The sequence below is a fragment of the Pezoporus flaviventris genome, unplaced genomic scaffold, assembly GCF_033815535.1.
Source record: "Pezoporus flaviventris isolate CSIRO_AGI_PZ_B2104156 unplaced genomic scaffold, CSIRO_AGI_Pfla_v1 ptg000083l, whole genome shotgun sequence".
NCBI classification, from domain to species: domain Eukaryota; kingdom Metazoa; phylum Chordata; class Aves; order Psittaciformes; family Psittacidae; genus Pezoporus; species Pezoporus flaviventris.
Genome location: NW_026892631.1, coordinates 1,708,513 through 1,730,374, shown reverse-complemented (window position 1 = coordinate 1,730,374; position 21,862 = coordinate 1,708,513). Strand labels below are relative to the sequence as shown.

The following is a 21,862-nucleotide window of genomic DNA, read 5'->3' as shown; positions in this document are numbered from 1 at the left end:
TAAATGACTTGAGGTTAATTACAGTGCAGTAATTTTCAGAGCCCACCTTAACACACTAACTGCTATAGAAGAACACTATTAAACTCACTGATACTTGTGTATGTCTTACTACAAAAAGGGAACGACACTGATTTGAATTACTACTATTCACAGCGATCAATATAAGTATGCACAGAAGCGTTTGTTACATAAGGATTTATGCTATTACTTCTGCTGCAAATGTAATGTCAGCTATTGTGTTAGCCCATTAAAGTTCTGTGGTTAAAAATGTGATTGCTGAAGTAGCTTTCCCAATACTGCTTCCTGTCAAAGAGCAGTCACAACTAAGGGAAAAAAAAAGGAAAGGCAGTGTTTTCTGAAAAACATATTTATTCAGAAATATATATTCCTTTAGTAATTATTTTAATATTGCAAAAAGTCAAGCACAAAAAGATTTACCTGCATTTCCCCGCCTCCCATTTATCTCCTCTTTTGCTCTTCTATCAATTTCCCCTGGTAAAAAAGGAAAGAAGAGAAATGGATCCTCAAAAGAATGAAGAACTTTTATGGCTTTATGGCTTCTGAAGATAAAACATAACGCTTTTCCAGGCTGAAAGATGGGGGAAGAGAGAAGAAAAGTTTTAGTCATGCCAATTTTTTTGAAAACTAACTAACAAAACAGAAATTGTTGCACTGTTTTCCTCCCCCCACACCAGTGCTATTTGTTGCATTTCAAAACCTCATACAATAAGGGCAGCCAGCCTGTAAGTCTGGAAGGGAATACAGCACATGTTACTGGTGGATGATTTCAGCCACAAGGGGAACACATTTAAAGATCCGTATGTTTGGTTGGCACCAAATCAAGTTCCATTAAATAATACTGTATTCAGCTACATAACAAATTTACTCACCATACATTTCACATGAGAACTAATTTGTTTGATAGCAATATTGCTGATGTTTATATTGGTTTACTGTAATGAAAACAGTATTTTCCAAACTATGAACAAATGCATACCAGTAGTTTTACAGTGGCTTAACCAAAGTACTGGTATTACTTCAAGAAGGGAATTTATTCAATGTGTATGTTCCTTGGTGCTGCTCAAGCCAAACATAGGAAGGGGGGTCCTCTATGAAGATGGAACTTGCTTATAACACTGGGAGAGCAGACCTAAGTCTCCACATGGGCCATGGGGAGAGCTGCTGAGGCCAGCAGGCCTACACAGGCAATTCCAGGCTTGACAGCCTGCTGTGTATGCAAATGCCTTCAGGAAAGCCAAACATGTATGTCTAGTTCTGATGCAGCTGAGCATGACACGAGGCTCTACTTTCTCATGACACTCCACAGAAGTTATGAAGACAATCACTTACCCTGGTTTAGCTGAATGTCAAACTCCTACGTTTGAGACATGAAACCAAAGGGCCTTTAGATAAAAAGTGAAATTCACATACTATTGCCTATTTGGTCAACAAAGCTGCCAAATATTTTCACATATAGAAAAACACTGGGAACTGAGTTGTGCTATAAAAACAATCGAACATCTTGAGGATTTCACTTACTAATTCCATTGGTCTGGCACTAATCAATTGGACATCTCAGAAAAAAATATGTTTCCTTGGTGGGGAAAAAAACCAGTTCTTCCAAGAAAGTCACCTTCAGTGGTTCACATGTTTATATTTCTGCTTAGAGAAGCATCATTTTAGAAAAACAACTGAGCAGGAGCCAAGGATGATTTAATGATACACTTACTGAAACCTCTGCAAATTGTCTTTTTTGTCAACTTTCGATACACAAAATCTGCCTGGGCACTTGTAATCTTAATATCCATCCTTTTCTTTTCACCAGGACAGTTCTGACTTCTGGGTATGAGTCATGCTAAATTATAAACACAAACAGAAGCATGGGCCACATTGTTTCCAAAAAACTATGTCAACATACTATTGAAAATACTGGCAGCACCCTCCTTCATTTTTTATCAAGTTCATTACTGAGGGAATTGTTTTAGATTAGCACACACCACTCCACATCACCTTAGTACATGCTGCAGGTGTCCAGAGCTATTCAGTGAAAACACTGTAAAACCCATTCATTTCTCTGAGAAGCGCAGGATCAAAGCTTAAATCAAAAGGGGCCTGCTGATAAACCTGATTTAAATTGCTGCATATCTGGAAAAGCCCTATTGATGATTATGCAACAGTTCTTGTCCAGAAGGTTATCCATCAGCCATGGCTATTTCTGCAGTGCGAAGAAAATTAAGGGAAGCTCCATTTTCTTTTAAGTATAAATGAAGAAGGATGCGTATCACATTAACCTGCAAATTACTCTAACTTACATGTCATAAAAAAGTAAACCCAAAAGGGAGACCTTCCTCAGATACAAGCATACCTTAACTGGGCTAGAGATTAGCAATTAGAAATCACAGCCATGGAAGGGAAGGATAGGTGAGCATTTGATCATTCTTACTACTCTGGAAGCATTAAATCATTGCCTTTGCTTTTTTGGCGTACTGCTGTAACTAAGGCTCATAATTCTTCTGGCTGCCTCACACAAGACCTTGGCTACATTAAGAACTTCACCCCAAACCCTCCAAATTTAAACAAAACAAACTCTCATAGAATCATAGAATCATTAGGGTTGGAAAGGACCTTAAGATCATCTAGTTCCAACCCCCCTGCTGTGGGCAGGGACACTTTACGCTAAATCATATCACCCAAGGCCTCGTCCAGTCTTTGAAGCCAGACTCTCTACATAGATCCATCAGTGGGAAACATAGGCTCTAAGGCAGCAGAGGCTATTCACAGACTTGAGTATCAGTATTTGGCTGAAATGCACTCCAGAAAGGATTTTTTACCCTAAGATTAGCAATGACAGCAGGTAAGCCTTGCTGTCTGATTTTCTTCTGCATGTTTTAAAGGCCAAGAAGCAGCAGAATTCATACTTTTATAAATTCCCTACTGCTGTATACATGACAGTAACACCTCTTGATGTCTTTCTTCAATTCAAACTATCTGATGTGCTTGATGTCTACATACATCCTGAAAAACATCTTTAATTATACCGAGAGAGCTCAAGCAACCAATAAATTAGCTTATGTTTTTATTCTGAGCTTTAGAGTATTAGACTCATTCATAGAATCATAGAATCATAGAATAGTTAGGGTTGGAAAGGACCTTAAGATCATCTAGTTCCAACCCCCAACAATAAGCACTTTCAAGAAGCCTGAACAAGATATCCTGCAATCGCAAAATATTGGCCTTATGAAGTAGTGGAAAAGATGTAAGTATACTCTCTGGTCTATTTTGACAATCTTTTAAGGCCCAGGTTACAAAGTCTCATTGGCTTTGCTCTCAGGAATCTAACTTCCTTATCACAAGCCATTACTGATCCAAGAATAATGCTTAACGCTCATTTCATAACTGTTTTGGAGGGCTTAAGGAGCAACCAGCTTTTGCCTGTATTTTCAAAGAGCCAACTGATTTACACAATGAACTCACAAAAGATTTCAGCTGCCGCCTGACCAAAGAAGTGCCTACAGCCCTCAAATGCTTAACAAGGGAGCTGAATTTCTGCACTTTAAATCAAACTCACAAAACCTGTCCCAATGGTGGCACATTAGCTAAGGTAGTCAGGCTCACTGCTGTGCCCTGGGGAATAAAGGGCTTTACTAGATCCATGCCACCGGCTCCTCTGAAATTGTTTTATTAATCTAACTGTTCATTAAACACAGTGCTCACCCGAGACACAGGGAACAAGATCATTTCCTGCCTCTGCAAGAGAGAATGCAGGCTGGTATTCCAGGCTCACAGGAAATGACTCAAACCAGTCATCAGCACACTGATGCAGGATGCTGTCTTCTCCACTTCAACACTTAAACACTCCTTCAGAGAAAGACAGAGAAGCAGCCTAGCTCTTAGGCAAAAGAAAATGTGGAATACCTTCTGCATTCTACTGAATGATAATACAGTCTATACTAAAAATATACCAGATAAATTGGCTATACAGGTAACACTTTAAGACCTGGTACACAGGTGAACGTGCTCAGATGGGCAGAGGAATTAAATCCAGGTGTTTCACATCTTTAGCTAATGCTGGCCACTGAAGTACAGAATGGGGATGGGAAAGCCACTGACTTTTCCTTTCCTTATAGCTCTCATTTATAAAGACAAATACTCTCCTTCACAGCTCTGTACAAGAAGAAGCACTTGTCTTGCACATGCTCGGTGAGTGCTACTGATCAGTTGGTAACCAAGACATGAACGGGATGCTGTTAAGTCCCACTGCAGTGTATAAAGAAATATCTGAGCAGACAATTTGGTATTGAAAAGAGAGCTGCTAGCTGCTGTTTCTTCTGAGTAGCAATATCAGGTTCCTACAATGGAAGGGAGTTTGGGAAACAAACAAAAGTAGGAAACTACATGAATTGGTAATTGTGTTATTTCCTTTCTCTAGGGCACCTTTAACCAGCTGCATCACAAATTAAGGTTTACTCAAGTTGGAAAACTAATGGAATGGATTTTTCTTTTAAGATCTCCCAAACAGCCTTCTCAGCTGTCTTAGAACGTGGCTCAACTGGAAATAAACTCTTATTGCTTTCCTCCATCTATATCTTAACAAATTTAATTCTAACATCATCCACTAGGTTCCCATTTCTGTGTTTTGCCATCTGGATCTCATCTTTATAAATGCAAGCTATATTCACTCACTTGGCTCACTCCATCTGTAGAGACTTGTTAAATGGCTTTAAAGATGATTTACTAAAAAAGCTAAAGATCTAGCATGAGAAGTGACTAATTTGAGAACTTACTTTAATGTTAAAATTATGTTACCAAAAACTTCTGGCTTCCCTCATTGATTAGTCAATTTCTGCCTTATTCACATTTGTTCTCTGGCTTTACATGTCTGTACTAGCACATTACTTATTCAGAAGGCACTCAGGTTCAAAGCAATGATCTAGTCACAAGCTGCAAACATATGAAATACAAATGGGTACTGTCAGAAAATTAAAAAGGAAAAGAGTCCTAACACTCAGTGCTTTGTTTCTGAAGCAGTATGGAACACACCAACAGAGCCCACGAGAGTTAAAGGGTAAACTGGTTTTCTTTTGCTTACTGAAACAGTACCAAGCTCCAATAAAGTAACATCAATCTGAGTGGATTTACTCAGTTATTTTGGTTATATTTTTAAATGGTTTTAGAAGTTCATACTTAAATGCCAAACTCTTTTCTAAGTTTGAAAGAAAAAAATCCCCAAAGAGTTACAATAGGAACATAAACAGCATGCCAGGTAATTGCTCCTGTCTCCTCTGGATCAGCACTGAGCCACCATTGTTCTACTGATGCTCTCGTACCTTCAGTAGCTCAAGTGATACAGATCCATGCTTAGCACTGAAATTTTGCAATTTGCTCTTCACAATGATGTACAGGATTGTATCTTTAAACATGTTTTTCTCCTTCAATCTGTAAGAAAGAAACAGGAGAAAGCCTATGTAAAAGAAAAAAATAAGAGACAACTGAGTTGTTTGCTCCTCTTAAAAGTACATGTCATCTATCTCCTTAATATCATCACATGATACATAACATAAACATAAACACCTGTGAAGATAACAGGTCTGAAATACTAGGGATGAATGAAAACAGTTGTATTCTTTTCCATTCTCTTTTTCTATACTAGATACAACTAATATCACATACCAGCTCAGGGCTCTGTATGCCCTGGCCTCTGCTACTGTAACTCTGTCCCAACAACATGCAATGACCTAGTCAAAAGGAAACTCTTTAATCCTTAAAGATGCTACAAAGTACTTCAAACTCCACCCAGCAACCAAAAGATAAATCATGGAGCTGTAGTGACTTCTTAAGCTTTTTTAAGTGTACGCTGCTTTTTTAAGTGTAGTAAAAAGGGGCCAGTCAGTCAAAAACTTACCTGAATTCCTTCTGAAACATGCTGTCAAGCACCTGGGCTGATTTTGGCTATTAAAGTTTTCATATGACTAGAAATTTAACAGCAGGCCCAGTGTCTTCACAGACCAACATTGCCTCTGGCTGCTTCTCAATACCAACCAGCAGTCCAGCTTTTTGTGGGCTAAACTTTCATCTGTTTGTTCAACCTGAGCTAGGCACAATCTGAGAAACAGAACCACACAATCCTTGGCAAATAGGCTGGGCATTTGCCCATTTATGCCCAAGCCACACAGTCATCACTGCAGCTACCTGTTTACTGATGGAAAACTCTGAGAAGTTTCCTAACATTCCAAAAGTGACCTCAAAACTCTGAGATTTGGGACCCCTTTACAGCATAAACCCAACAGTTTTCCAATCTCATGTCACAGTGTTTAACTCACAAGCCAAGGAAGACGGAAGAAAAAAGATTCAAACTGGGGACTTCACTGTTTTCTAAGCAAGATATGAAATGCAAACCTTTGAAATTGCTTCTCAGCCTATATCAGGGGAACAAAACCAAACTCTGTATATCTTCTGTATTTGCAACTACAGACACTACAAAAACAATCAAAAGAACTGGGTTTGGCTTCGTAATAATTTCTATTCCCTCCATAACCTTATTTCAACTGCTTTGTGCTGTTCTGACCTTGCAAAAAGCCACCTTGCCAGGAGGCCACCACTTTCTCGTCTGAATGCACTTGTCACCAAAATGAGTTGCCACCTTGCATTAGCAGTTTAAACAGCCTACCGACAGGAACTGTAGGACGAGCAGAAAACAGTGCAAACCTCAAAATGATGTATTAGCCCTAAAATGCCTTCACCTTCACTTGTCAAGGATTGCAATTAGAGTTGGGCCAAGGCAATATTAGCTCAGCTGCCTCGGAACACACCTGCTTCCATTTAATTTGTGGTAATTAGGAAGCCCAGGGCACCAGGAAAAAGTGCTGCCTGGTTACTGTTTCAAATAGCTGAGTTTTCATGTGCCATTTAAAACCCTGTTTCTCAGAATAGCCTGCTGACTCGCTAATGCTAGCAAAATGAAATAAAGTAAAGTATTTTTAGCAGCAGGAAGTTGTTACTTGCTACTGCCAATTACATGCCTTGTGCTTGAACAGTGACATTTTTTTCCCCTTTGCGTATTCTTCAAGATAGGTAAAAGCTGGCTTAGGTGCATGAGGATTCAAATAAAACTCAGTCCAGCAGAGCTGGCTAAGGCTTGTGGAGTCAGAGCCAGTATAGGCAGCAACCTGCTGTGACAGGGCAAACAACAGTGTCCTAGATCCACTCTTCAGAAAAGGGGGAGGGACAAGATTAAGCAAAAGAGTTGGATCTATTTGCTTTGGCAAAAGGCTGAATACCTTATAATGCTAAAAAAATTGCTAAATTTGGGGAGGAGAAAGGTGGGGGGGGGGGGGGCAATAAAAAAAGCCTTAAAATTACATAAGAGATATTTATACCCTGAGTTAATTTATGAAAATGACATAGAAATGAATCATCCACCATTAAAATAACAGGATACAAGTTTTCTTTATATCACAATCATTATTTACAACTCTTAAATATTCACAGAGGAGTCAAGTATCCTCAACTTTTCATTTCAAATGCTATCTTGCAGGCCAAACTAAATCTGTTGGCAAAAACAGGTTTCTACAGGAACGGTGCCCAAAGAATGATTTCTTCAAAAACGGGATAGAACTTAACTATCATGATGGCACTTTATCCACTGGGGTTTAAGCCTACACTATAAACCACACAGGGCTCAAGCAACCTGCATAAAACTAGATCTCCGAGTAACAAATCAATGAGAATGAGTAAGAACTAGGGCCTCTGGTATAGCTAGACACAGCTACTTGTGGCTTTCACCACTAACTTTGGTTAGGTTTTGAGGTGACATACAGCTCTGCTTTGATGCAGGTTCATTCCCACATTCTGAAAACACAACTGAAGCCAATAAAGTTCCTCTAAGTGAAGTAACTTGAATATATGTATATATTCCCATGAGTAAAAAGTCCATTATTTAAATAACAGACTATAGCAGCCTTTTTATGCTCCAATGCTATTGCAAAGCTGACCACACTGTATATTTTTCCATCTTAGAACACACAAACATGAAAAAGAAAGGTATCTGGGAAATTAAGGTCAATCCTACCTGAATACTGTTTTGATTATTTAGGAATGGCTTTAATAATATTAGTCATTATTTTTCCATAGACTGACATGAATATGCATTTCAAAACTGGACAAGAAAACAGGAAAAGAAATCCAGATGATAGAATGAGTGTAATGAGTGTTAACAGCACCATCAATTCAGCACTTAAGTGAACTTTATAGAATGTAACAGTGTCTGCATCAAGCTGTGCTTATATAAGGTACATGGTACACTCACATACATGCCAAGCATTTCTTAAAACTACAAAAATCAGAAAGTATGTGAAAGCTGCATCTTATTTATTCATTTGTGCTTATGCTTCAACAGGTAATTTCTTTACAATCCAGGTTTTTAGTTTTTCAATTTCAGGTCTGCTTAACTCATGATTAAGGTCTGGAAAAGTATGAAGTGATGCTGATACTCCCAGTGACTTTAGCATCTTGTTGGTCTCTTCACCCCATGAATAGAGGACAAGTTCATCAGCAGTTCCATGACACTGAAATAATTCTGGAAGAACACTTTCATTTCTTTTCAAAGCCTAAATGTAAAAAAAAACAGACACATCATTAAAAAATTTTAATTAATAGCTAATTACATGGTGAGAATTTTCATACATTTTAGTAGCAGCAAACAAAGAAATACTGGGAATAAACTGCACTTCCATATGCAATTCCAATGTGCTAAATCTCGGCAAATGATAGGGTTTAAGGTCTATACCCCTCTCCAATAAGAGAAATAGAAAAAAAAAAATCATGACAGCAGATGGAGCCCATGAGAATTGTAATTCATCACAAATTTTCAAATAATAGTTATACTTACATGGACTCTCTAACAATTAAAGAGAACTCAGAAATCATTTCATTTCCTCATCTGCTTTCTACACTAACTTACTACAAATAAAATAATTGCACTGTCTGTGCAAAAAAGAAACAAAACCTCATGTAAGGGCAGCTTTTTAAGCCTCACTTTCCTAATACTCTAATTATTTGTTTCCAGGAAATGTCACAGATTGAGAATATTAATGAACTGCATCACATGAATAAACATTCTATACTCAATTATCCTCTTTTGCTTTTAGCTAAGCAGTTTTTTTGTAAAGACTTCCACACACTCACCTGATAAACAGCAGAGTCTTTATTGAGAAAACTAGACAAAGCAAAGACTCCTGCCAGATCTTGATGAAACCTATACGCTAAGTGCATTGCCATTCCACCTCCCATGGAAAAGCCTCCTAGGATGCAACAAAAGAAACAAAGATTGGATTTTGCTATATGACTTTGTAACCCAGTGTCCAATTAATTTTTATCTTCAGGCTTGTTTCTTTTATACACAATGCAATCAAAAGCCACTGAGTAACATAAAGGTTGCAATGATTTTAAAGCATGATTCAATTAAGAAGTTGGATAGCTAAAGTACCGCTAAGGATTAGTTACTGTATGTATATGTATAGTCCCTATCAGGCAGTTAAACACCATGATCATATACTCTCTGCCGTTAACAAAGCAAATCTCTACGAACAAATAATTCTCAATGCTTTTTTATTCAATTTATTGTTCCCCTAGGCTAGTAGCATGCACATGAGATCTGTATCATTACTGTACATAATCAATGAACATTCACCACATTAAACACAGAGGTGTACTACGTTTGTTGGAGGGTTTTTTTGTTGTTACATCTTAAAGTATATAATAAATGGGGAAAAAATGCAAATACCCCACCTGAGCTCTAACAGGATCTCTGAATTAATGACCTTCTGTGCTCCATATGTCTCTTCAGCTGCACTAATTCCTTATGCGAGAGTTCCTCAGGGATAGTTTTTACATGACAAATGGTTATTCATTAGGAAATAAATCCAGACTACTGCATTACTTCACAAGGACACAGTGCACAGGCTATTATATTGACTGTTTCAAATAATGACTAGGGTGAAGAATGATTGGCTGCTGAAATCTCTTCTAGCACAGAGACTGCAACCAGCAAAAAGGCTATGACCGCAGCTCTACTTAGGGGGGCATTAGCATCCATGGTACTGGTGATACAAGTGGTTTGTACCAGGCACTTAACTGGTGTCAATTAGATGTTAAGATTCTGAGCCCAGACCTTTTCACACAAGAGGCATAAGATCAGGGATGGAAGAAGAAATACAAAAATAGCAGACAACTATTTCAGCTTGTTATCTTTTTGAAGAGATTAAAATGAGATTCCAGAATGGGAATAGTTCTTTTTCAAGGGCTACGTAATCCCTCTGTGGCTGACTTATGTGCCGTGCTGAAGTTTGACATAGATGCTAAACAAAACCGAGGCAGAAAGTTTCACTGTGGGGCACTCTGAGCCCAGTGACACCCTGTAACTTTGGATCCTGGGACCACACAGGAAATCTCTGGCACACACACCAGCTCAGAGGCAGGAAACACTGCACTTTGGAAATATTAGTTGGGTCATGGTTAGACTGTTCCTAATGGGGAATCCTCTTCTAGCACGTTTATCTGCAAGTCCCAGCAGGTCTGAGGCCCATCTAGCTCACGCTAAGTTGTGAGTGGAATATCTGGATGGATTTGTGTAGGAAATTTTGCTGACAACACTAGTCTAACCCAGACATGAAGTGTTTTCTTTCTCCCACACATTATTTTTTTTATTTCCAATGGATTCAGAATCTCTACTGAGTTTCTGATTCTTCTTTCTACTTACTGTCACCTTGTAGTCTTAAGAGATGATTATGGTCAGAAGTGGTAACTGCAGGTTCCTGAATGTGGATCTTAGGGAGAAAGAGCAAGACCACGCAACGTGGAAAACTGGAGTCTCGCTTTCCTTTTTCAAACACAGCCCTGTCCTGGGTTCAGCAGTAGCAGTCATTTTTTCTCCTTCTTGGTAGCTGGTGTAGTGCAGTGTTTTGACTTTCAGCTCAGGAACAGAGCTGATAACAAGGATGTTTTGGTTTGGCCAAGGACTTTGTGAGCCTCATGCTCTGCCAGGGAGGAGGGGAAGCCAGGAGGAAGCAGAGACAGGACACCTGACCCAAACTGACCAAAGAGGTATTCCATACCACAGCACGTCATGCCCAGGATGTAACTGGGAGTGAGCCGGAAGGGCTGGGAGACTGCAGGGTTGGAGGAGGTATCGGTCGAAGCTTGGTCGGGCTTGGGGGGCGAGTTATCGGTTCGCTGGTGCTGAGGTGTTGTATTCTCTTCCCTTGTTATTTCCTTTATCATTATTATCATTGGTGGTAGCAGTAGTGATTTGTGTTATACCTTAGTTACTAAACTGTTCTTATCTCAACCCGTGGGAGTTGCATTCTTTTCGATTCTCCCCTCTGTCCCTCCGAGAGCAGGGGGAGGGCAAGAAGGGGGGGGGGGGGAGTGAGCGAACGAATTACCTGACTGGGTTTAAACCACAACAAGCCCTTAACTGAATTGAGAACTGTATCCTCAAACTAGGAGATACACCTGGGACCCCTTAGCTATGCACCCAGGGAGCTGATAATACCCTGATATTTATCTTTGGTAAAGAAAGCCAGGACCTGCTATTTAGCCTTTAACCAGGTTAAAGTTAAGTGTATGATGTCTAAGTACTCACTGGCAGTTCAAAAACAAAGGTACTTGAGGAAAAGGAGTAAATGTGTGTAAACAAGTTGAGAGCACATCTTAAAAACTCACACACAGCCCACACCTGACATTTTTGAACAAACTTGTCTTCACAAAAATAAAAATATTGAAAATACCACTGCAAGCCTTTCATCTGCAACACCATTTCCTATCAGACATGTTCTCCTGCCACATATAAGCAGTCTACAACAAAAAAACCCAAAACTGATATACCTCACAAATGCCATATTAACCACAAAAATCCATCACTGACCCCATTTACAGACAGAGAAAAATACAGCCTTCTGAGAAAGCATATAAAATAAAGCTATGCAAAGTTAATATGTAAACAACATCATCTTGTGCTGAAGTTCCCTATATTCTCTCCTGTGGAATCCAATCATTTACTTCATTTCCTTTTGATTGCTCTGAATGGTTATGTCATCCCCAATCCCCAAAAGTAGCACTTATACTCTTAAGACACCATTTTGTATTTGCTTACAAGTAACTACAGAAATACTTTGCCCACATATAAACTGAAGTCCATTTTAAGTATTCCAGAATAGAGGGGAAAAAAAGCTGCATTGAAAACTCATTACTAGTTTGTAAATGATTTAATCTAAAATTTTGTACCCACTTAGTCACAATCTGGCAACACTATCTGCAATTACTCACCAGCAGTCTTTGACAATGCAGTCACCTTCTGTTTAGAAGAATATTAGGTAATGGTTCTTTTATGTGGCTCATACTACTACAAGAAAATGTAATACAAAGGACTAGTTCTTTGAGTTTGGTTTTCCAGGGGAAAACCTGAAGTTCATCACTACTTGATACCACAATGATCTCTTGAATAAATACTGTATAATAAATGCTCTGGAAACAACCCTTTCAGTAAACATTTGTAGTTGCAGACAATTTTTTTTTCAGTTACAAGAAGTATTTCAGTATAAGCATAAATATGATATAACACACAAAAGTCAAGACCTTTTATAAGAATTCAAATTTTGGAGCAAGAAAAAATAGGAGGCAGGTACAGATATTACACAAATTTATGAAGTGACAGAACATAAGCAAAACACAGAAGGAAAGGACAAGTAGGCTTATGTACACCAATGATCTCAGCATAAGGAACACGTAAACCTCACAGCATTAAGCAGATTGTCTCACAAGTGTTAAGATCAAAATGACACAGCATCATTTCAACCTTAGATGGGCAGAAAATAGCCAGCCCTTTGCTTGAGACCAGTCTCATTCCAAAACTACAAAGGGTGTGCACAGACATTCAGAATTAGCCATTTGCCCCCTTATATCCATTTTTAAAGAGACCTGTGATTAATGTTTCAAAACAGTGAAGAAGGGTTGGCTCCTCAGTGCTTAGGACACAAGTCCAAAAAAGCATCTAATTATTTGCATTAACTTTCCTGCTTTAGAAAGGATGCCTAGGCACAGTCTAAAAGGTCAGCACTAAGCACATACAGAACAGACTCAATTAAAGCACTCTTCCTATAGTTGCAAGGAAACTTCACTCAAGTACTCATTTATGGCCTCAGATCTACTTCTCTGCAGTGCTGGTTTCTAGTCAACGCCCCTCTGCAGTGAGAATAAAACTGCTAGTTGAAAAAGACCTGCTGAAATCACAGAACCGTCACACTTCCAAATTGAAGAGTTTGAATCAGAAGGGAACTCCCATGCAATATCGTACTAAAACCAAATCATTCTTTGCTGTAATATCATCTGTAACTATGTTAAGGTAACCCCAGCCATACAATGATGTAATAGAGTGAATAGAGACTGAATTTCTTATATGTAATTTATTTATGCTTGAATAAAAGAGAAACCCACATCACAGCTGCCATTTTTTCAGTAATAAAACCTTCTTTCCAGAGTTTTCAAATGCCTTCAGGGACTTTTAAACAAAGTGTTTGCATAAAACCTTGAGTTCACTTCTGCTAAAGATCTCGGTTTAGATACAAATGCGCAAATTAATGTCTGCAATAATAATCTGGTCCATGATGACTCTTTGACCTTATATCAAGTTCAGGAAACCAAATGTTTAACTACTGTTAAATTTCAGCTTTATTAATTTCTTTGTATTTGGTCTAACAGTGTTTGTGTATCAGAAACTTTCTAACTATTATCTAGCACAAAGGTTTCTTCATTTAGCATCTCATATTGTATATGACACAAGAGAATGAGGAAATAGTAAAAAGTCTGCCTTCTCCCCCATGCTCCACTTTAGTGCCTGCAACATACTCGGAAAGCTCTTCAGGTTTCCATTCTTCTTTACAGAAAAACCCACCTCTCTAACAAACAGGTTTGACATTGCTGATTGCTTCTCGAGTCATACACATCTAACTGCAAAATACCTTAGTCAGGTTGTTACAGATAATGTCTACGTATATGGGAAACAACAAACCAGACCATTTCTTTGGTCTTTCTTTCCAGAGTAATTCTAAAGTGTGACCATATTAGAAAAGTTTGCCATATTAGAAATCACAGCCATAGGAAACAAATTTTATTTACCAATACCATTTAGTGCATGAATTCTGCCAAGTTCAGATCTTCTGCTCCTTGCAGAAACAACCTGATTTCACACAAATTTGAGTGGCAGGAGTACAAACTTTTTCATTACAGCACAGAACCAAGAGGAAGAGGAGCTAAGCCTCAGATTTTTAGGAGATAAGGATGAGACTTGTGTGTAGGGGTAGATTTTGAGGCGTTTTATTTTAAGCACTATTTTTTCACTAGTTTCTCTCCAGTTGACAGTAGTTGTTCTTCACCTTCCCTCTATTTCTTCAAGTTTGTCAATACAGCTTTAGTAACAAAGTGGCAAGAGATGAATGCTACAGCATACAGTGCGTGTACCACCACTATGCAAGGAGAGACAAACACTCCTCTGTTGTGTGAGGTTACACAAGCAGTTAGAAACTGTCTTTGCCTGTTCTGTTATCATCACAATACATTACATACTCTTGCCTCATTTTCTTTCCATTCTTCCACATTTTTGATTCTCAGTTTCTCCCTTCCTTAAATATTTCAACATAGTTACCTTAATCAGCTTGTTATCAGGATTTTTTCCTGATATTTTCCTACATTTCAGTTTACTTTCTGTTGTCCCTTGGGACTTTCTGTGATCTACCTTCTATTAATGGTAACAGCAAAACCTTGTTCTACGCACCTACAAAGAAGCTGACTTTCTGTTTTGACCTTCCTTTCTCACCCATGAATGGAAATATTATACACCTTTAACAGTGTTCATATATAAATATCAGCAAAGAGTAGAAATGCTAGTGGATCAGCTAATTCCCTCCTCCACAGAACTCCCTGAACAATGCTTTTGTGTAATGTAAAGCTCAAAAATGTACTTTGTCTCCAGTGAATTTCCTCATAGCAGTGATTTTCCCCTTTTAATCTATTCATGGAACATCATTAAATACTAACCTTAAACACTAGCAGAACTCCAATGAATGGTCTGCTCCCTTGATAGCCTTTTTATTCTGTTTGTTACTCAGCAACTGAGAACAAAGGCAACTTCCCTTGAGGGGCTCAGCCACTTCCTCTTGTTAGGAGCATGAATCAATTTACTAACCAACTTTCTCACCAGACAAAGCACATTTTTAAACGCATGCTTAAGTAGTACGAGTTTTACTGCTTTCTGTCAAAACCAAGAATACAATAGTTTCTAATGTATTGATTTACAGTAAAATCAGAAATAGTTACAGCTTCATTTTCATATGATATGGGTGGTAGGGGGAACCAGACGTGTATACTTAAGGAATCATAATTTTTAGCACTAGAAGGAAAATAAAATCCATGAAAAGTCTCAAACAAATTTTTACTAACATGTTACTCTATCAGACCTATGGCTTGCTTTATTTACCTGGTGTGTTTTCATGAGGATGACAGCAGAGCCCTGCTGCAATACTTATGCTGGCTGCAAAAATGACAGTTAATTGCAATTGCACCACTTGGAAAAAGGAAGAGAATAACCTCTTTATGCTCATGGTATTCATTATTTTAAACTTAATCAGAGGAAGAAAACTAGAAAATAGACTTTCTATACTGAAGAACAGAGAAGCAGAGGAACAGGATGCTGTGGAAAGCTGTAAACCTTTCATTAACGGATACTTTTTAGAAGGCAGCAAAGCGATAAGGATTTGCCTAAATAGAACTGAACCTGCAATGACACATGAAGATGGATTAGCAAATGCTGTCAAGCCCCACTCTACGATTCTGCAGGCACTACTGTGAAGAAAGTAAACACAAATCTGTAGATGTGCCACAGGGTGCACGTGACTCTCAAGCACTCCAAAAAGCCCATTCCAAAAGCCCATCCATTCATTTAATTTTGCACTGAACTCAGGCATTTATTAAACACGAGTAAGTGTATGTTTTCAGCAAAAATTCTACTAAGGCTGAAAAATCCCAAGTTGATTCACTTCGCAATTCTTTTTTCTTCCCCCAAAGACACTATTTGATAGTAATACACTATGACACTCTTTCACGGACACCCCCCTGCTGTGGGGAAAGAGCTTGCATGTCCTTGTGAGGTTGGGAGCTATGCTGGTGGTGGCATATGCCTCCAGTAGTGTCTCCCATTCCAGACATGTCTCTACCGAAGGGTCAAAGTGTGTCCATAGGCAGGATGGGCTCACTAGCCTTCGGGCAACCATTCTAGGAGAAGGACAACTCTAACTTCAAACCCAGGCAGATGGAGCTTGTTTAGCCCTGTAAGGCCATCCATCTAAGAGAAGGATACTCTAATCAAGCCTACGACCTGAGGACTTTGCTGTCACCATCCAAGCTCGCTAGGCCCTGGCAGATAAACCTCAGGTGTAAAGGGTGGGGCCAGTTCTGCACACGCTGTGCCTCACCTAAAAAATCCACTGCACAGGCCTGAAGGGTTTACCCACACTTGCAAAGCTCTGTAGCGACAGGAGAGGGACGAAACGGCAGGCAATAAGGTGCACTGGAAGTTGCAGACCCAACCCTGCATGCAGATGGTTCAGGACATTGGTCGCTCCATAACACCGCTGTCTCCTTTGAGAACTCACACAGAATTATTCTTGACAAGAAAAGACAACGTAGAAAGAATCACGCCCCACCTATACCACCCAAGGACACCTTTCACTGTACTTTTTGCAACCGGATTTGCCTATCCCACATTGGTCTTTATAGTCATCAGCGCACTTGTAGGAAGCGTGTGTAAAGCCCTTCCCCAATCTTCGTTCACGAAGTCAAGAAATGACTTTACAACTATATCATGATTTAATTATTTTGGGGTTTACTGCTGTGAGCATTATTTACTCCTGATCATCACTATCATTTGCTAATCCTGTCACACGCCACGCAGATCAAGACTGAGAATGTGCCACCTTTCAAAGACCTTCATTTCTAGATACATTACTACAGACTCCATCAAGAGCCGGGAAACAAAGTGACAAGTGGTGGATCCTACTCTTTGGTTAAAACTGTTAGCATTTGTACCTCCTACCGAATGATTTAAGAAGGAAATTTGTTGTTGTTCTTGCTTGCTCATCAGGAAGTAAAAAGAGTAGTAAAGAGTAGTAAAGAAAAATAAATGGCCAGTTCAGGTGCAAACAAACCAGAGCATCAAATATCTTCCCCAAAGTACAAATGCAATGCACATTTACACTGATGCACTGAAAATTAATGTAACCTTTCCTATTATTATGGGGGAGACTGACCAACAGTATTGCTTTGAGCCCAGCACCTCATAGGCATAATTTAGATAAACCACAAAGCCACATAATGGGTGGTACAGAAAGAGAAATGTAATTTGAATTGCACTGACAAATGGCAAAACAAACCCATGAATTTACTCTGCAAGAGCAAGGTAGTAAGTGCCTCTAACTGAAAGACCACTTTTTCCTAATAAAGGCAGAAGATACAAGATAGGATGAGTGACAGAAAAAGGCTTAGAAGCCAAAAGACATAAAATACTGAGATTGCAGGTGAAATAGTTTGCCCAACGTTTTAAAAACTTATTGTTGATTTTTTAACCTTCCCATATTTACAGAATCCTATTTCTCTGCAGTATCAAAGCAAAGATATTTCCTCCCCACCTCATTCTCACACACACTGAGATGGAAATGCTAATATTTACAAGAAGCACAGAGCTTTCATGTTACTTCCACCATGGTTCAGTAGCTATGTAAGAAATCTAGCAATAAACAAAAAGTGGTTGTGTGTCTTGTGTTATTGTTACAGTACACCAGGTCAGGAATCATTCATGTGTTTTTTGGCATACAGTCAAATCTACAGGACTGTTATCAAAAGTTTATTTTCCCTGGCTGCTTATACGAGTGACTACAGGTGGCAGAGACCAACACGCCTGGATCAGCATTTCTGCACTACATCAGAAGCGGTCTGTAGAAGTAGGAAAGTAGCGCAAAATTAAGGAAAGAGAGAACAAAAAGACTGCCTGAAATGTAGTCAAATAAACAGAGCACTATCATAATGCTCGAAATGTGAAGTGGCCACTTCTTTCAAGAGCTTCTAACATATTCCAGAATAAGATTGTTAATCTGTGTCAATTTCCACCTAAGTGGAGTTATTTTACAGTGCACTAACACTATGGAAGCAGTTCAAAACAAAACAACAAACAATCCACAAGGAAACAAAACAAAGCAAAGCCACCAGAAAAACCACTTCAGTTTTAAATAGAAAAAGAAATTATTGTCCCACATTTCAAACTGTGGGTTGCTTGTTTAGTGATGAATTCAGGCATTTATAAAGAAGGAAGAATCCAGGTTTTAAGAAGGGATACTATCAAAACTCCAAGTGTCAGAATTTGACTAACTTTATCACCCTCTTCTATCTCCAAAGTCAATATAAACCTACTTGCAGGACTATTTGCAAGAAGTCTTTTAGCCAGGAAGACCAGTAAAAGTAACTCAACAGGAATGTTTGGCTAAAAAGTAACTTCCATTATAAAGTTCTGGGGATGATATAATTATTTTTGAATAATTATATATTGCAGTCAAGTCTCCCTTCCTTCCTCCTCCAAGGTCAGGGGAAATAAACCTCAATGAACCACAAGTCTACTTTCTTCAAAAGACTTCTGTACTAACAGGAAAGCAACTCATGAAGCCATCAGGAAATAGGAATGGGTAGATGAGCCCTGTACTACTGTGTCTTGATTGCTATACTAAATTGATGCAGAGGCTTTAATAATAAGATTTTACCTCCAGTACAGTAAGTAAATTAATTCTTCAGAAGTAGATTCATAGAGCAGCTGTTAAGAACAATGCTGCACCAATATTTTTCTTGACATAAGGAGGAGTGGCATTGCACAACCTGGACTCTATCCTCAGCTTTAGACTTTTGCCATTTGTGGATTTCAGAGACAACTGTGCTACCGAAACAAACAGTACAGGTTATAATTTCTTTCAGAACAAATTATCTTATGTACCCACAATCTTGAGCCTTGTGGAAAGTCTGAATGGCTCCAGAAGGAGAATCATCCCCAGAACACCAGCTGTTGGGTTTCTCATTTTCCAGCGCTTGAGAGCCTGCCCCTGCTTCCCCTCTCTTCCCACTCACTCTTTGCACAGTGCTCCTTCAGATCTTGCCTTCTTATCCCACACCTCTGAGCTGTCAGCAGCTACCCACCTTCCTGCTTGCCTAACACCTCCCTTGCCCTCATCTAACAATATCTGACACTCATCCTCAGCCTGCAATTTCTAGTCTGCTATTCCATATAAAACCATAACCTTCAATCTTGTTACCCTCCTCATACTCATTTTCTTTCCACTCATTAAAACTCCCACTTATTACAAAACACACAGTCCCACAACCCAGTTTTCCTTAACCCCTTAACAATCGGCTCATTCTCTGTGCCTACATCTTCACAAAACTGCTCTGCTCTCTTGGCTTCTGTGACCTACCTGAAAAGGCCCCCACTGCTCTTCACAGGCAAGTCCTCCAGTCTGTTCTCTCAACTATTATGGAAAGTAGAAACACAGTAAGATATATACCAGTATTCCCATTATGGATCTCATTAGTAATGACTCAACATCACCAAATGCACTGAGGAAATATTCATAGCAAAATTTTACCATTGTTTCCTCTACTATAATTTCCTTACTTTTCCCTTCACCTTAAGAAGGCTGCCTCCTCCAATTATTCGGTACCAGCAGCCACAATTCTACTGTCTGCTCCCAACCTGTTACCTCAAGCCTCCTCTTCTTGTACCAAATGGATATTCCCAACTTTCAAAGAAAAATCTAAAAGCATCTGATAGGACTTATTCTCTGACACTCTAAGTGAGTGATTGTATCTTCTATTGTGTCCTGTACACCAACCTTTCTGAAACTCAAAAACTTCAGACCACCCATCTTCCCATTTCCCAGTGGGCATTACAGTTCGGTGATTCATTGACTATACCCTCATAACCAAGCCTTAGCCTCATATCCTCTTTTTATCAAAAATGTTATAAAGCCAACAGGTGCCTTAGCAGAATTCCTCATTTCCATTAAGAAACAATTCCAGAAGATGGGTATTTGCATTAAAAGTCCCATCTAAAGCAACTAAGAATGTCACATTAGGTTGACTTGGACAGAAATCCAACTTTTATGTACAGAAACTTTACGGGATCTTTAAGCTTCACTCTCCACTGCATCACACACTGATTAATCATCAAAACCAGTGCAAAGAAGACAGAGAGTTCTTGTGTCAGAACACTCAACCTTGTGCAGCCACAAGTGACACAATTCATTTCCACCAGTGAATTTCTCATATATGCACGTAGGCTCCGTCACAGAGGCAAGGAAACAGCATCTTACTCTAGAAGCCTGAAATCAAAGCCTCCAGAGTGAGAAAACAAGTACAAATTATTTCTGACATGCAGATAAGGAATGTAAACACCCTGAGACAGGGACTTCCAAAGAATTTATGGGCTGAAACAATCAGTGCATACCAACTTCATTACTCTGCTTCTGACTTGTAAAACAACTTTCATACCCTGCAGTTTCACCATTTCTAATGTTGAAGGCTACAGAGAAAGCAGAAAAGCCTGGTAGCAAGTTGGGTTGGTACACAGAATATCTCCTAGTTCACTCTACAGAAAAGCACAAAAGCACGTGCACTTCTTCAGCCATTTTCAAGCCAGCAGGTATAACACAGGAAAGACAGATCAAAGAGGCTGTGCTGACAGCCATCCAAAACGATGCATTCTGTAGCCAGGGTAAAGAGCCAAAAAGAGAAAGTAAACAGAGGCCTTCAAAAAGCAACATGGGGCTGAACCAAGAAAATATGTAGTCCGAGGGGTAGTGGATGCATCTCACAGGATTTTGATGGCGTGACTCAGATGGCCATAAATTTATAAATTCCCACATTAGGAGTTTTTTCCCCGACCCGAAACAGTTTTTGGTCTAGGGATGGGATAGGAAGCTAAGGACTTGTGAATTCTCATTCCCTCTCTGACACAGGTTCTACATTGTCCTCAACTACTGTGCCTCAACATCCCACCATATATTTCACCAAAGTAGTGTGAAGTTACTGGAAATCTGTGGAAATGAAGAGGAACAGAAAGACACATGTGAACTATGACAGCAAATACTTCATTTGTTAGCAAGCGTTAATCTTTAGTGATGTGTTGCATGCATGATTTTCCCCATGATTTAACTCAAAATTATTAGAGCAGTAAGAAAAAGCCAATGATTATTTATATGCTACATCTCCACTCTCCAAGATACAAGTCATTTTGGGAAAATAAACTTTTCTATTCTTGAAAAGGCTAAAAGAAAATAGTAAAAACATGTACTTCTTAAAGCAAATCACTGTCCACTCTACTTTAAATAATGAATACAAATGACTATTTACAGTAAAACCCGTTTTTAGTTATAGCTAGCCACATTCCCCACCTAATACAGGTTTAAATAATGATTCAATATTCTTGAGGATTGGCTGTTGAAGAGGGTGTTTGGCAGTTGCAAGGCATGCTCATGAGCCTTAAGGCTGGAGTAAATTCAAAGTAGATAATCTCCTAATAAACACATTAGAAGTAAGTCTCACCTATTAGTATCCTATTCTTTGCAATGCCATTTTTAATCTCATCGTTGATCAAGTCTGTAAGTCCCCGGCACATAGAATCAATACTTTCGATGTGTTCTGGGCAGTCAATGGAGATCTTGTACCTGTCAAACCAGACAGTGGAGAAGGCTCCTTTCATAGGTGTATATGGCCTGGA

At 39.0% G+C, this 21,862-nt stretch overlaps 1 protein-coding gene and 1 long non-coding RNA gene across 2 annotated transcripts in view; both read right to left on the bottom strand.

The window, feature by feature from the left end:
- Positions 1–351: 351 nt before the first annotated feature.
- Positions 352–3,891, bottom strand: LOC133280651 (uncharacterized). Its single transcript, XR_009747257.1, has 2 exons — positions 3,715–3,891; positions 352–1,659 (listed from the first exon to the last, which is right to left on the bottom strand). It is a non-coding gene; the product is annotated as an uncharacterized LOC133280651 (long non-coding RNA).
- A 4,455-nt stretch (positions 3,892–8,346) lies between these two features.
- Positions 8,347–21,862, bottom strand: part of LYPLAL1 (lysophospholipase like 1) — a 28,604-nt gene continuing 15,088 nt past the window's right edge. The window contains exons 3-5 of the mRNA XM_061475562.1: positions 21,688–21,857; positions 9,184–9,299; positions 8,347–8,606 (exon numbers count right to left, since the gene is read on the bottom strand). Of these exons, the coding sequence (XP_061331546.1) occupies positions 8,382–8,606; positions 9,184–9,299; positions 21,688–21,857 (511 nt within the window). The 3' untranslated portion in view covers positions 8,347–8,381. The remainder of the gene's footprint in view (positions 8,607–9,183; positions 9,300–21,687; positions 21,858–21,862) is intronic.